The following is a 15,648-nucleotide window of genomic DNA, read 5'->3' as shown; positions in this document are numbered from 1 at the left end:
CCGCGGTTCTTTGGTAGAAGTGGGCCTTGGTTCTGCTCCAAGTTGCTTTGTCTTCCCGGTAGTGGTTTTCTTCATCTTCTGTTTTTGAGGCATAACTTGAAACAATCCGGAGTAGTTTATAAGTAACTTTTAGGAAGTATTGACTAACTTTACTTCACTTAAACATTAATTTATTGATTTTTTACGGGAGAGCTGAGTTCCAGCGTCTCGATCCTACGTCATCACGTGACATCCCCACAGTTACATCTGTACCCGAAATAAAGCTACTGGGTACTTGCCGTACTATCTGATGTTTGGGTGTGAGGCGAGGTTGCCCATTGTCCTTTGTTTTGGGACTGATGAAAGCAACTTAATACCGAAGACTTATCTGAAGTATGTGTCTGACATGACAAGAGAGCTGAAAAGGGCTTATGAGTTAACTGGAGTCGCAGCTGCCAAACAGATCAAGAAAATACGAGGAGCTGTGATCAGAAGGTGAGGTTCTCCCAACTCCTGCCAGGAGACCAGGCCCTCATAAGGAATTTGAGGCTACCTGTGAAACATAAATCGGCAGACCGCTGGGCGGCTAAGCCCTATGTGGTGGAGAGTCAGATGCCAAACCTGCCAGTTTTGCGGGTGAAACCAGAGAATGGGAATGGGCCGGACAAGAGGATCAGGTAGATCCAGAGTCCAACTTGGAGCCTACACCTAGTAAGCGCACTCTGCGGAAGCACGGGGTGACTGCAGGGCCCACAGCAGGAGAAGTTAGACTGGCCCCCACCCCTGAGAGGGATACTGATTCTGAGGATGAGGATCTGGATGTTCAAAGGTTCAAAGGTCCAACTTAATGTCAGAGAAATGTATACAGTATTCATCCAGAAATGCTTTCTCTTTGCAAACATCTACAAAAATAGAGAAGTGTCCCAAAGAATGAATGACAGATGAACGTAAGAACCCCTAAGTCTCCCCCAGTTCCTCTCCCTCCCGTGCGTAAGTGGCAGTGAGCAGCAATCCCACTCCCACCACCAGTAAAAAAGAACAAGCATTAGGACCACCAAAAAGTACTCAGATTGAGCAAAGCAATAGCAAAGATACAGACTTGCAGTTACCCCAAAGATTTTGAATTTCATCGGGCATTCTCTCTCCCTAATAAGGGAGAAGGAGGTGTCTCCGTTTTTTTTCCCCAGCGAGTGGGGAAACATAACAAACAACTTGCTGGCTTATGATGCTAAATGCGAGGGTTATGCCGCTTTTTTATGAGGTCTGTGCCTGAAGACCACTAAAATCCCGGGTCTTCAGTCCCACAGCAGATATCTTGACTCCCCGGACGACATACTGATTTCCTGCAATGACACCAACCTTCAATTCACCCATTTCCAGAACCCCGAGATCTTAGCCTTCCAAATTCAAGCTGGACTCAAGCCAAATCCTTGGTGTGCTGAACAACAGCCAGTCCTGAAACCTTGAGAATGGATCCTATTCCCGCAAAGAACCGAAATCAGTGTGTAACTCTGATTTCTTTGTGTCTTCAAAAGAACCCTGAAAGGGAAAAGTAGAGATATTAAAGATGGAAATAGAGCTGTTTCCAAAGATGCAAGCAAAGGAGTCCCTGTTTAGCGCCATTTTAACTTCATTCTGTCTCCCAGTGTGTCATATATGCTGCTTTTTGCTAACTCCAAATTGATTGAGGAAGAGACTTCCAGCCTTTCTCCCACTGAGTCAGGCGAAGTTGAGGGGGTGGGGGAGCGATCTGTGCACAGCCTAGGTTGTAGTGGGGCTTGGCCACACCAGATAGGATGGCCTATGTAGTACCAGGGGAATAGAGTGTGACCCCTACCATTTTGGGAAGCAGTGTCACTGCCTTTTACACCTGGATTGGCCTTTGTGTTTTGCAGGAAAGGTTGGCAAATTATCTCAATGTCATGAGGACACGACTAAGTTTGGTGGGGGGGGGGGGGGAGAGTTTAACACTCTGTAATGTTTCACTGCTAAGGTAATGGTTTCTCTGTAGCAGTGATGTTTGGGTTATGACTAGAGATAACGGGGGCTTTGGAATGTATGCTAGCCAATGAGCAGGATGTTGTTCTTTCTTGTGGGTGTGGGAGCAGGGATTTGGCCATCTTTTGCCAGGGAGATGAGAGAAGGCGTGAATGGAGAGAGTTGGTGGACCACCGGATGGAGTGAGCTTGGAGCGAGGGTCTGAGGGTTGGTACGCTCGCAGGAAGTCGACAGGAAACCAGTGGACTGAATGAACCGTGAGCTCCAACGTTGCGCATTAGACTGTTTCATGAGAATGGGCCTTTTTTTTTGTTTCTTTATTAACCATATAGTCAAATGAAGAATTATAAAGCTCAATTGTTTAATCACATATTGTGTACTATTTGTTATTTCATGGTACTGATTTGTATTTCCAGCATCTTAGTTCTTTTTGAAATGTCCAAGATCGGCAGTTTTATGTTTCAAGTTATTGTCAATTTAATCCAGATGAAGGTTCTCAAACCAAATGGTCGACTGTCCATTTCCCTCCACAGATGATGCCTGGCCTACTGAGTTCCTCCAGCAGATTATTCTTTGCTCTAGATTCCAGCATCTGCAATTTCATGTGTCTCCACTGAATTACTGTTCTCTGACTTCATCTTCTCTCTAATTATTTCCTTCCTATTTGCTTTCCTAGTTAACTGATTTTGTCTGCCTAACATAATCTTTGCTGAATAGTTTTTCTGTTATCTGCTTATGCATTCTAAGTGTCAATCTTTTTATAATATCCTAACTTAGCCCTCCTCTTTCCTGGTAAAACCTATTCTCCCTCACTCCTTTGCACCTCCTCGTCATTCACTGTGCTTTGCTCTTTGATATGCAGTTCTTTCCCTTGACAATTGCGGTTACAAGTAGTGGCAAAGTGGAGTCTATTCAATGAAAGCAGCAAAGACTGAGACTCATACTGAAAAGTTGCTGAACTAACTATCCTCAGATCCCGCTTAACGCTGAGGGTGCCTTACATATGTGGAGCGCTATGTAAATCAGTGCTATGTGGGGTCATTATAACATTACCTAAATCAAGCATGTGTGTCTGATTTTAAAAAAATCAAATTTGAGATTTATACTGTATTTTATGTAAACACTGTAATTCATGGAGTAACAAACATGCAAATAGGCCTAACATCAGTGGAGCAGTAACACATCACAGCAGCAGTGGAGGGAAGCGGGAGGGAGAGACCAGGCTGTGGGTCTTCCTCTAACTTTGACTTCTTTTTCAAGTAGGCATCAAGATTTGACTGCCTTTTCTGAAATTTCCTTAAATGAAGCAGTTCTTGGTAGTAGGAAATCATGTTGAGAAGTCCTCTCTTTGCCTTATTGCTTCAGACCCAGTCAGAGTCATTTTTGATGAACTAGTCCATGATTTATGTGATTGTGGTGATGCTAGTGCTGAGGTGAGATTTCTTGCTGGTGTTTCCTCTTCTCCATCCGTGTCCTCAGATTCACCCAGGATGCGTTGCTCTGCCAGTTCTCAAAACTCGTTGTTATAATGGCTCTTGCCATGAGAATGGAGTGACTCTTCAACTTTGCCACCATTAACATCCTCATACCATATCACTTGCAATTTCACATCCATACTGATGGTTTTCCTAGACACCCTCACTGGAAGTTGCAGCCCATCTCCCAGACATAATGGGTGAAAAAAATGGAATAAATTGGCGAGGGAGCAAGAATGTTTACACACGTTGGGGAGGCAGAACGTGAACTAATATGTGAGTGGTTCAGAGCATATGTGAGGTACTCTCATTGGCTGACTGAATGTTTACTGTAATAGCGACTGTAGGACTTTTAAGTGTTCTTTAGAATTAATTTTTGTCATTTAAAATAATTTCAATAAAGAATTGAATAACCACATAATGAATCGGGTAGGATTATGCAGGGTAGGAGGGTATGGGTCAAGTCATTATGAATTAACTGAAGACAAGTGGCAAACATAGAGTGCGAGCCAATAAATTGGATATCAGGGGGTTTATAAATACCCGAAACTGGACAGTGGTATCAGAGCAATTATCCTTCTTGGGATACTTTTGTTCCTTAAGGTTAACTGGTCTTATATTGGCGTGTAAACCTTCAAAATAGGTCAACAACGTCTTAGCTGAAAATAGTAGTAGAACATTGATGCATGTTGTGCCACCACTGGTGATATGGCATCTGTCTGCTTCAAGCAGAAGGCCAATTGTACTCTGAAAATTAGAGTTCTCTTGTGTAAGTAGAATAACTATTGCAAGTTTCAACCAACTTTATCAGTGTTCCTAAAAGAGATTACAGATGGTCATTCAACAGCCCTTGTGATCTGTACTTATAAGCTGCACTTCTCTGTGAGATTATTGCTTTTCACTTCCAGGATGAATGTTGGAAGAACTAGGCAGAAAGGGCTAATTTAGAACAGTTCTGCTTATTATGAACTAGATATGTCATCTTTGCCCATTAGATTCCATCTTTCTTAAAATATATCTGTACCAGTAGGATTGCTGGGCATTTGGCACAGTCTGTAGTTCAGGGCTGAAATAGTATGCATGCATTGCACAAACATTGACTGTGTCTTGCTCTGGTGAAGGAAGTCTGAGAATTGGAGCGGCAGTGCGGCGAGAGCCATTTTGATTTTTTCTTCGGTGTTAAGAGAGGTGGGACTGCGCAGGCGTGTGATGTCGGACAGTGAAGCGCGGAAGATTTAAATGGAACACAGCCTTATACAGCGGGCAGCGGAGTGAGCCGGGAGCAGAGTGAAGGCTTAAGGGCTTTGGCTCAACAGGCTTAGGCAGAAACGGGTGAGGCAAGTAGGTTTAGGTTTCTATTTTTCCTGTTATTTGAGGAAAGGGGAAGTATGTGTGAGGGCAGCTTGTTTTTCTCAGTGTCGGATGTGGGAGGTCCTGGAGTCTCCTAGCCTCCCGGGCGTCCACATCTGCACCAGGTGCGCTGAGCTGCAGCTCCTAAGGAACTGTGTTAGGGAACTGGAGCTGCAACTCGATGACCTTTGTCTGGTCAGCGAGAGTGAGGAGATGATAAAGAGGAGTTAGAGGCAGGTGGTCACACTGGGGCCATGGGAGGCAGACAAGTGGGTCACGGTTAGGAGAGGGAAGGGGAAGAGTCAGGTACTAGAGAGTACCCCAGTGGCTGTATCCCTTGACAATAAGTACTCCTGTTTGAGTACTGTTGTGAGGGACAGCCGACCTGGGGGAAGCAACTGTGGCCATGCCTCTGGCACAGAGTCTGGCCCTGTAGCTCAGAAGGGTAGGAAAAGGAAGAGGAAGGCAGTGGTAATAGGGGACTCGGTAGTTAGGGGGTCAGATAGGCGATTTCGTGGATGCGGTCAGGATACCCAGATGGTAGTTTGCCTCCCTGGTGCCAGGGTCTGGGATGTTACTGATCGCATCCAAGATATCCTGAAGTGGGAGGGTGAGGAGCCAGAGGTCGTGGTACGTATAGGTACCAATGACATAGGTAGGAAAAGGGAAGAGGTCCTGAAAGGAGAATATAGGGAGTTAGGAAGGGAGTTGAGAAGAAGGACCTTAAAGGTAGTAATCTCAGGATTACCGCCTGTGCAACACGACAGTGAGAGTAGGAATGGAAAGAAGTGGAGGATAAATGCAGGGCTGAGGGATTGGAGCAGGGGGCAGGGATTCAAATTTCTGGATCATTAAGACCTCTTTTGGGGCAGGTGTGACCTGTACAAAAAGGACGGGTTACACTTATATCCTAGGGGGGCCAATATCTTGTGGCGGGGAGATTTGCTAAGGCTACTGGGGAGACTTTAAACTAGAATGGTTGGGGGGGTGGAAATCAAATTGAAGAGACTAGGAGAGAGGAGGTTAGTTCACAAATAGAGATAGCTAGTAGACAGTGTGTGGGGGGGGGATAGGCAGGTGACAGAAGGGGAGCGCTCAGACTGAAGATGTAGGGAAGAAGGAAGAAAAAGATGATAAAGTTCTATGCATCATTAGGGATAAACAGAGAGTAAGAGGTGGAGAGTTTCTTAAATGCATTTATTTTGATGTTAAGAGCTTTGTAAGAAAGGTGGATGAGCTTAGAGCATTGATTGATACCTGGAAATATGATGTTGTAGTTATTAGTGAAACATGGTTGTAGGAGGGGAGTGATTGGCAACTAAATATTCCTGGATTTCGTTGCTTCAAGTGTGATAGAATCAGAGGAACAAGAGGGGAAGGTGTTGCATTGCTTGTCAGAGAAAATATTACAGCAGTGCTTTGGCAGGATAGATTAGAGAGCTCATCTAGGGAAGCTATTTGGGTGGAATTGAGGAATGGGAAAGGTGTAGTAACACTTATAGGGGTGTATTATAGACCACCTAATGGGGAGCGAGAATTGGAGGAGCAAATTTGTAAGGAGATAGCAGATATTTGTAGTAAGCACAGGGTTGTGATTGTGGGAGATTTTAATTTTCCACACATAGACTGGGAAGCCCATTCTGTAAAAGGGCTGGATGGTTCGGAGTTTGTAAAATGTGTGCAGGATAGTTTTTTGCAGCAATACATAGAGGTACCAACTAGAGAAGGGACAGTGTTGGATCTCCTGTTAGGGAATGAGATAGGTCAGGTGACGGAGGTATGTGTTGTGGAGCACTTCGGGTCCAGTGATCACAATGCCATTAGTTTCAACATAATTATAGAGAAGGATAGGACTGGACCCAGGGTTGAGATTTTTGATTGGAGAAAGGCTAACTTTGAGGAGATGTGAAAGGATTTAGAAGGAGTGGATTGGGACAATTTGTTTAATGGGAAGGATGTAATAGAGAAATGGAGGTCATTTAAAGTTGAAATTTTTAAGGGTACAGAATCTTTATAAACCTTTTTTTTCAATCTGTTAGGTTGAAAGGAAAGGCTAAAAGTTTGAGAGAGCCATGGTTTTCAAGGGATATTGGAAACTTGGTTCGGGAAAAGAGATCTACAATAAATATAGGCAGCATGGAGTAAATTAGTTACTTGAGGAATATAAAGAATATAAAAAAGGATCTTAAGAAATAAATTAGAAAAGCTAAAAGAAGATACGAGGTTGCTTTGGTAAGTAAGGTGAAAATAAATCCAAAGAGTTTCTACAGTTATATTAATAGCAAAAGGATAGTGAGGGATAAAATTGATCCCTTAGAGAATCAGAGTGAATGGCTATGTGTGGAGCCAAAAGAGATGGGGGAGATTTTGAACAATTTATTTTCTTTGGTATTCACTAAGGAGAAGGATATTGAATTGTGTAAGGTAAGAGAAACAAGTAGGGTAGTTATGGAAACTATGATGATTAAAGAAGAGGAAGTACTGGTGTTTTTAAAGAATATAGAAGTGGATAAGTCTCTGGGTCCTGACAGGATATTCTCTAGGACCTTGAGGGAAGTTAGTGTAGAAATAGCAGGGGCTCTGACGGAAATATTTCGAATGTCATTAGAAACAGAGATGGTGCCGGAGGATTGGCGTATTGCTCATGTTGTTCCATTGTTTAAAAAGGGTTCTAAGAGTAAACCTGACAATTGTTGGCCTGTAAGTTTGATGTCAGTGGTAGGTAAATTAATGCAAAGTATTCTTAGAGAAGGTATATATAATTATCTGGATAAACAAGGTCCGATTAAGAACAGTCAACATGGATTTGCGTGTGGAAGGTCATGTTTGACAAATCTTACTGAATTTTTTGAAGAGGTTACTAGGAAAGTTGACGAGGGTAAAGCAGTGGATGTTGTCTATATGGACTTCAGTAAGGCCATTGACAAGGTTCCACTCGGAAGGTTAGTTAGGAAGATTCAATCGTTGGGTATTAATATTGAAGTAGTTAAATGGATTCAACAGTGGCTGGATGGGAGATGCCAGAGAGTAGTGGTGGATAACTGTTTGTCAGGTTGGAGGCCAGTGACTAGTGGTGTGCCTCAGGGATCTCTACCGGGTCCAATGTTGTTTGTCATATACATTAATGATCTGGATGATGGGGTGGTAAATTGGATTAGTAAGTATTCAGACGATACTAAGATGGGTGGCATTGTGGATAATGAAGTAGGTTTTCAAAGCTTGCAGAGAGATTTAGGCCAGTTAGAAGAGTGGGCTGAAAGATGGCAGATGGAGTTTAGTTCTGATAAGTGTGAGGTGTTACATTTTGGTAGGACTAATCAAAATAGGACATACATGGTAAATGGTAGGGCATTGAAGAATGCAGTAGAGCAGACTGATCTAGGAATAATGGCGCACAGTTCCCTGAAGATGGAATTTCATGTGGATAGGGTGGTGAAGAAAACTCTTAGTATGCTGGCCTTTATAAATCAGAGCATTGAGTATAAGAGTTGGGATGTAATGTTAAAATTGTACAAGGCATTGGTGAGGCCAAATTTGGAGTATTGTGTACAGTTCTGGTGACGGAATTATAGGAAAGATGTCAACAAAATAGAATACAGAGGAGATTTACTAGGATGTTGCCAGGGTTTCAGCACCTAAGTTAGAGAGAAAGGTTGAACAAGTTGGGTCTTTATTCTTTGCAGCGTCGAAGGTTGAGGGGGGACTTGATAGAGATATTTAAAATTATGAGGGTGATAGATAGAGTTGACGTGGATAGGCTTTTTCCATTAAGAGTCAGGGAGATTCAAACAAGAAGACATGAGTTGAGAGTTATGGGGCAAAAGTTTAGGGGTAACACAAGGGGGAACTTTACTCAGAGAGTGGTAGCTGTGTGGAATGAGCTTCTGGTAGAAGTGGTAGAGGCAGGTTCGATTTTGTCATTTAAAAAAAAAATTGGATAGGTATATGGACAGGAAAGGAATGGAGGGTTATGGACTGAGTACAGGTCAGTAGGACTAGGTGAGGGAAGCGTTTGGCATGGACTAGAAGGGCCGAGATGGCCTGTTTCTGTGCTGTAATTGTTATATGGTTATATATATGGTGGGGTTAGTTGGAATTGAAGAGCTTACCATTTTGCATGTTGAACTTCAAACTCCATAGATGAAGCCTAAGAAGTGGGAGGAGGAAGTGGCAGGTTACACATCTCAAGTTGGAGGCTCATAAGGCTGTTTAGAATCTGTGCCTTGATTTAAGCCTGACACTGATTGTGTCAGTGGCAGTATCAGAGGGGCTAGTGTGGAGGGAGGTACAATAAAGTATGGGGCTTGACAGGAAATACGGAATCAAGGCAAGGGCTTAGCCCTGAATGGGAAGAGACCAAGGCTTCATAGCTGAATAGCTACCTCTGTTATGCTCATGAACTAGTGTATAATGTTAGCTGTGATTCATCCTATTTGCTAACTTCGTAGTTTTGGTTTAAAGTTTTTCAGCCATATACCTTCTTAATTAAATGTTATGAAGCGTACGATCGTATATTTATGAATTTATTTTACTGCCATACTCCCCGCCCCCGAATATGTGATCCGCTTGCAGTTTGTTTTTATTCTCATATGACTTTTTGTTTGCTCTGTAATTGTTTATTTTGTATAGTACATCTGGAAACCTGCTTTCTCTTTTATTATTAATATATTATTCCTCTTAGTTTAGCCGAGAGGATTTGTTCTATCTTAACCATTTATTCTGTTCTGTCACATTTCCCTTGTCTAATTGTAAAGAAGCAGATCTAATGTGTGCTTTGTGTTGTATTGTATAAACTTTGCCTCTGCCTCATTTAGTTCCATTCATTGACACTGGGTGGCTGACATCACTGTCACCCTCAGACTGATTGTTGACTGGCTAATTTGGCAAAGTGCTTAAGGGTATTGTTACTAGATTTAGTACTTATCTATTAGCCAAATATTAGAGATTTGTGAACAATTGAAAACCAACAACGGATGCAAATTTGTATGCAGCTATAATTGATAATGTTGTACTCCATTGCATTTTCTACTTCATTGTAATTATTTTTCTGGGTACTACCTCTCATCACAAAGCAGAGACCTACATATGAGGAAAAATACCCAATATTACCTTAAAGTAACAAGTGAAGCTATCACATGAAGTTACTTCTACATCAGTCTCCAGAATTACAAGGTTAAGATTCAAGCTGGGTGGTTCCATAATACTCCATAGTTATACTACATCCAAGCATAATCAACTTTCGTTTTCTGTTATTGATCTATTCATGCCCTTGCAAAGCCAGTACTAAATTGAGATGTTATTCCTTTAGGAAGGTGCTCCAATTCTTTAGCTAAGAAATTTTAACAATTTGACCTGTCATAGTGAAAGGACAGTACGGGTAGACCCTGAGTTACAAACGTGCGACTTACGAACCGAGGAAGGAGAACACGTCCGCCATTTTAAGTCAGATTGTGACAACGTCTGCCATTTTAAGTCGTGGTGTTGATACTGTGTTGAGTGTTTAACTTTGTATTTGGCTTAAATTTTTCTTAGTGAGAAAAATACCCAATCCCCCCCCAGTTCCGGTCGGCTGCTGGCGCAGTGAGATCAGTGCCGGGCTTGAGAACAGAGGTTCCCGAGTTCGATCCCGTGAGAGACCGCTCCCATGCCAGGTTGATGTTGATCCAGTGACTCCCGTGCCATCCGTGCCGGGTTGATGTCAAGCTCGCAACTCGACCTTGTTAAAAAAAACAGTGCCACCTCTGGTTTAAATTCCCATGTGGAATACTGTGGAGGATCAAATACCCAAACCCAACACAGCCCCCGCTCGTCCCATTTAGCCTGTCACAGTGCGGTGGTCCTTTGGACCCATTGGACCTCGGGAGCCGGTAGAGCTTGGGGCCCGCAGTGTTTTTGTTCCACTGACGGGAAGCGATCGCAATTGAAAATAAAGTGGAAATAATAAAGCATTTGGAAAGAGGAGAAATGCCATCAATCATTGGAAAAGTGTTAGGCTCCAGTTGGTCAACGATCGGAACAATTTTAAAGGATAACGGATAAAGTGAGAATAATGGAGTATGTGAAAGGCCCTGCCCCGATGAAAGCTACAATTAGTACTAAGCAACGCAGTGGTTTAATTATTGGAATACATATGTTTCTTAAGTGTTTTATATGCATAGAAAGGTAAAATATAGACTATATACTAAGACAAATGTTTGGCTAACTGATGCTAAATAATACCGGATGTACTTGTTCCGACTTGCGTACAAGTCCATCTTAAAGACGGACTCGGGAACAGAACTCCTATGTAAGTGAGTAGTCTTGCACTTGAATATTCTTGAATATTTTTTGGATGTGCTCAAATGGTGAGTGTTTTTGAAGTGTTTTACTGATAACAAGAGAGCCTTTACTGTTTTTGCTGAATTACTTAAAAGCCTAATTAGTCTTTGATCAGCTCTTGTAGCATAATACCTCTGTGAATTGTTCAGTTTGCCTGATTGATAATATTGATGGTGATGTTTTTTAATGAAGGTAAAACTGCAGGTTGTTAAAAGAAGATGGTTATATTTCAGTCAATATTTTGCTGTCATGAGGCATGAATGTTTTGTGTCATATAACACTATTACCTCCATGCTGACTAAGTCTTGCTGTTAGTTGACACAGATTATTGTATTACTAATTTGTGAACGGAAACTGATCTTCTCACCTCTCAGTGGACAACAGGCTATTGACAATGCAAATTGTAGTTTTTGGGCTTACCGAGATTGATCTTTAGTTATTATAGTTGTGCTCCGTTGTCCATCCAGTGGAGATTTTTCATCCAAATCCCCATTGACCTCATCTGTACTCGAGCTCATTAATGTCATGTTGATCAAACCCTGAAGGACAATCGTTGATAGCTAATAGGACGGAGTGGCTCTGTGAATTTAGCCATTCTCAATCATGGTGGAGTCCACTCATAAGCAGGAGACATGAAGGTCATCGAATGGGTGGAAATGTAATTACACTTAGTGTCAAGCCAATCTTTGCCTTGGTTTTGCATCCTTATGAATAAGATTAATTGATATTCAGAAAGAACTGAGAGTCTCATTCCTGGTGTTGAATAAATGGGTGTTGTCTTGACATCCTTTCAACTTTCAATTGTTATGTGAAATTCCCCAGTGAATGTGGGTAACTACCTTCTTCTCACTTTGTACCTAAACTCCAGCTCTTCTTAAATCTGTTTGGTGTCTACCATTTGGAATGTTTGGATTCGTGTTATATAGCAGAGTTTGTGGTCTGATTACTGGTCACCAGTTAATGGATGTCTGACTACAAGGAAATGCAAATTACAACACAGATATAAAAATCCATGATGCATTTTAGCCTCTTTTAAAGAGAGAGAGAGAGAGTTTACACTGCTGCATTATAGATTGTGCTTTGAATAGAGTTATGGAGTTGAACATTCACAGATATACAACACTCCCAGTACCTGCTGTCCAAGGAAACTTTTATTATTGCGTTTCAAATCTTTGCACTTCTGGAAATTGAGATCAGCTTAGTTCAGGGATTTTCTATTACATCTTACCCTGCATAGATTGCCGTCTGGTAACTATTTTCATTTTTATCATATTCCCTATATTGATCGGCAGGAGTTTCCAGGTTTCTTTCCCCTTAATTTCTTTTGGTAAGGCATTAGTGCAGCCTTTAAACTGAGATTTACAATTTTACTTTTGCTTGCCTCTGTTGCCATTATCACTTACATTTTTAAATCCAGCAGTTAAACTTGTCTCTGCTCTGATTTCCCAAGCTTGGTTCCTCGTTATATACCATCGTTTTGATGGAAGATCCCAAATGGGAAAAAAGGCACATTTTCCTTTCACTACTGGTGTTGCCTAACATTTTTAAAAACTTGACCACCTTTGTAGTTCAACCCCATTAGTTCACCTTTTACTATTTTATTAACAAATGTGGCACACTTATCTGACTATTGTGATAATATTGGATTTTAAGTTTTCACAGGAAAAAAATAAATGCTTATAAAAATCCAATGTTACAAGTAACTAATTACAGTTATTTGCACATATAGTCTTGGCCAGCAGTCAGTATTCAGAGCTGTTTTTCAGTTATATGATTTTTATTATGTTATCAAGCCAACAGAAATGCTATTAGTTATTTTGATGTTGTTTGTTATTGTTTGCAGGGATGATATATCTAAGCTTTTCTTTCTTTAATGCACGTTATTTGTGGTCCAGCATTAAGCTTTGCTGAGATTTTGTATTTGGACCTTAAAGAAAGAGACATTGTAAAAAATGTTTTTTTGTGGCTTATGGATTCTCTGAATGCATTTATATTCTTATTTGTTCAGCATCCCTTTAATCTGATGTACTTGAAGTTTTAACATTTTTCTTCCATATATGTGTCATGTTAACTTTCTGTCAATGCCTAAAGCACGTTTATGTTCTAATTTCTACTGAGAGCTATAGAATGCAGAGAAATTTAATTATTATTAAAATCAGGCCCACTTGACAGTTTTTTGGATTTAGTCTGTTTTTCTGTTTATTTTTTGAGATACTACATACTTCAGATTTTGCTTTCAGAACATTTGGTAGATGTTCTTCATGTGGCTTTGGTGATAACTTGTTAAGATTACTTCCTTCTTTCATGTTAACGTCTTTATTCTGGATACGTATTCAGTAACATACTATATCTTTTACCTTATGTTCATTTTTAGTTGCCGGCTAATAAGGATGCATTTAGGAAGACATGGAATCCCAAATACACACTACGGAGTCACTTTGATGGAGTACGTGCATTAGCTTTCCATCCTGTAGAGCCTGTGCTGGTTACAGCCTCTGAAGACCACACCCTTAAGCTCTGGAATCTACAGAAAACTGTCCCTGCCAAAAAGTAGGTTTTTTAGTTTAAAAATCATTCCATATTTATGTTAGATGGAGATGGTATATGCTAAGTATATGCATATTTTCTGGGTCCAAATAGACACAGTCAAGCATAATTTTGTGTTGGAGAAGCAGTCTTTTTAATGGCATCTCTCTCTTGGTTTGGCCGCTTAGTGGTCAGAACTACAGTCACTTGAAACAACTGCACATGTTAATACATAGAAATACAATACAGGCCTTTCAGCTCACAGTGCTGTACTGAACTTGTACTTATTTTAGAAGTTACCTCGGGTTACCCATAGCCCTCTATTTTTTAAGCTCCATGTACCTATCCAGGAACCTCTTAAAAAGACTCTATTGTATCTGCATCCACCACAGTCGCCAGCAGCCCATTCTGCACATTCACCACTCGCTGCGTAAAAAAAAAACTTACCCCTGACATCCCCTCTGTACTTACTGCCAAGCACCTTAAAACTGTGCCCTCTTGTTATAGCCATTTCAGCCTTGGGAAAAACTATCCACATAATCAATGTCTCTCATCATCTTATACATGCCTGTCAGGTCACTTCTCATTCTCTGTCGCTCCAAGGAGAAAAGGCCAAATTCACTCAACATATTCTCAGAAAGCACGCTCCCCAATCCAGTCAACAAGCTACTAAATGGATTCTCTACCTTAGTGAAATTTGTTCCCGGATACACCTAAACCTTATCAAATCATGAAGGGGTCAGCTTTTGCTAATGCTTTTTAAAACAATTCCTTCTTCCATCTATAACAGAAAACACTGGATAATGTCAGCTAATCAGGAAACATTTGGGGAGAGAACAAAATATCTTTTGGGGTCAATGACTTGTTTAAACATTATTGACCTGAAATGTTAGCTTTGAATTCCTCCATATATTCTGACTGATCTATTTATTTCCAGTAATTTTTTAATTTTAGATTTCCATTAATAGAGTGAAGTGTATGGGCAAGAGATGATTCAAATGATTTGCTTAACATACTAGGAGTGCTGTAGGGTTTGCCATTGAACCCTACGCATAATGTGAAGCAACAGAAAAGAAGGTAGCAAGCACTTATAATGGCTTCAACAGTGTGTCGTATTAGTATTCTGAAGCAAAGCACTGTACTTAAGGTAGAAGACAATCATTTATTAAAGTTCCCTGATGGAGTGAACTTAGATCCAAAGCATGCCTTGCCTGTGATTTAGGGTCATTTTGTCCCTCTAGCACCTCTGCATCTCTTCTGATGATTTTAACAACAATATTTCACTTGTTACATGTTGATCCAATAGATCATTAAGGAATTGATTGAATATGTCAGCAATTTACTACCTTTTCTCATGGAAGGTGTTGCCAACAAATGAGGGCCACCATTTATAAGTTGGCCTGTGATTCTGATTTAGAACCCTGGGAAAGATGTTGGGCATCGAATATAATAAAGAGCCCTAACTGAGCAGTCCAATGTCATCTTGAAATAACGGATCCCTTGTCTGGGCAGTATGGAAGAAATCCTTCAGTGCAACCCCAAGTAACTGTCAAGATTCCAAATCTGTTGCTGTGGAGATGTGCTACAAGAAAATGAAGGTATCAATGTACAATGTATGTAAAGAAAGACCATGCCCCCCAGTGTAGCAAATTGCTAATATTACCAGATTTCAGTTTATTGATGAGAAATTCTCCTGAATCATTTTATCTGCACTCAGTATCTCTCCTCTATCTAGCTCAAATCTGATCTTCACCAAATTAATCTGAAGCAATGTTTTACTTCATTAGAAGCATATGAAGATCAATAGTTATAACTAAATATTTAACATTATACTTCAAATTCACTTTATTGGTTACATGATTGGTGTCCATTTATAAAATACATTCTGTAAAACTTTATTTCCTCTATAATCTTGATTTATCTTATATACTATCCAGTGAGGTCTTTATTTTTAAGTGTATACAATTTCTACCTTAACTGTCTATCGAACATTTCATTTAGA

The 15,648-nt window shown here is 40.7% G+C and overlaps 1 protein-coding gene across 3 annotated transcripts in view; it reads left to right on the top strand.

The window, feature by feature from the left end:
* The window catches only part of strn3 (striatin, calmodulin binding protein 3), a 174,652-nt gene that overhangs the window by 141,432 nt on the left and 17,572 nt on the right, over window positions 1-15,648 (top strand). For all 3 annotated transcript variants that reach the window (XM_059956184.1, XM_059956193.1, XM_059956202.1), the window contains one exon: window positions 13,495-13,670. In XM_059956184.1, coding sequence (XP_059812167.1) covers window positions 13,495-13,670 — 176 coding nt within the window. The remainder of the gene's footprint in view (window positions 1-13,494; window positions 13,671-15,648) is intronic.

The sequence above is a fragment of the Hypanus sabinus genome, chromosome 2, assembly GCF_030144855.1.
Source record: "Hypanus sabinus isolate sHypSab1 chromosome 2, sHypSab1.hap1, whole genome shotgun sequence".
Classification (NCBI taxonomy): domain Eukaryota; kingdom Metazoa; phylum Chordata; class Chondrichthyes; order Myliobatiformes; family Dasyatidae; genus Hypanus; species Hypanus sabinus.
Note: the sequence above shows the minus strand (reverse complement) of the source record. Positions and strands in the feature narration are given on the sequence as shown.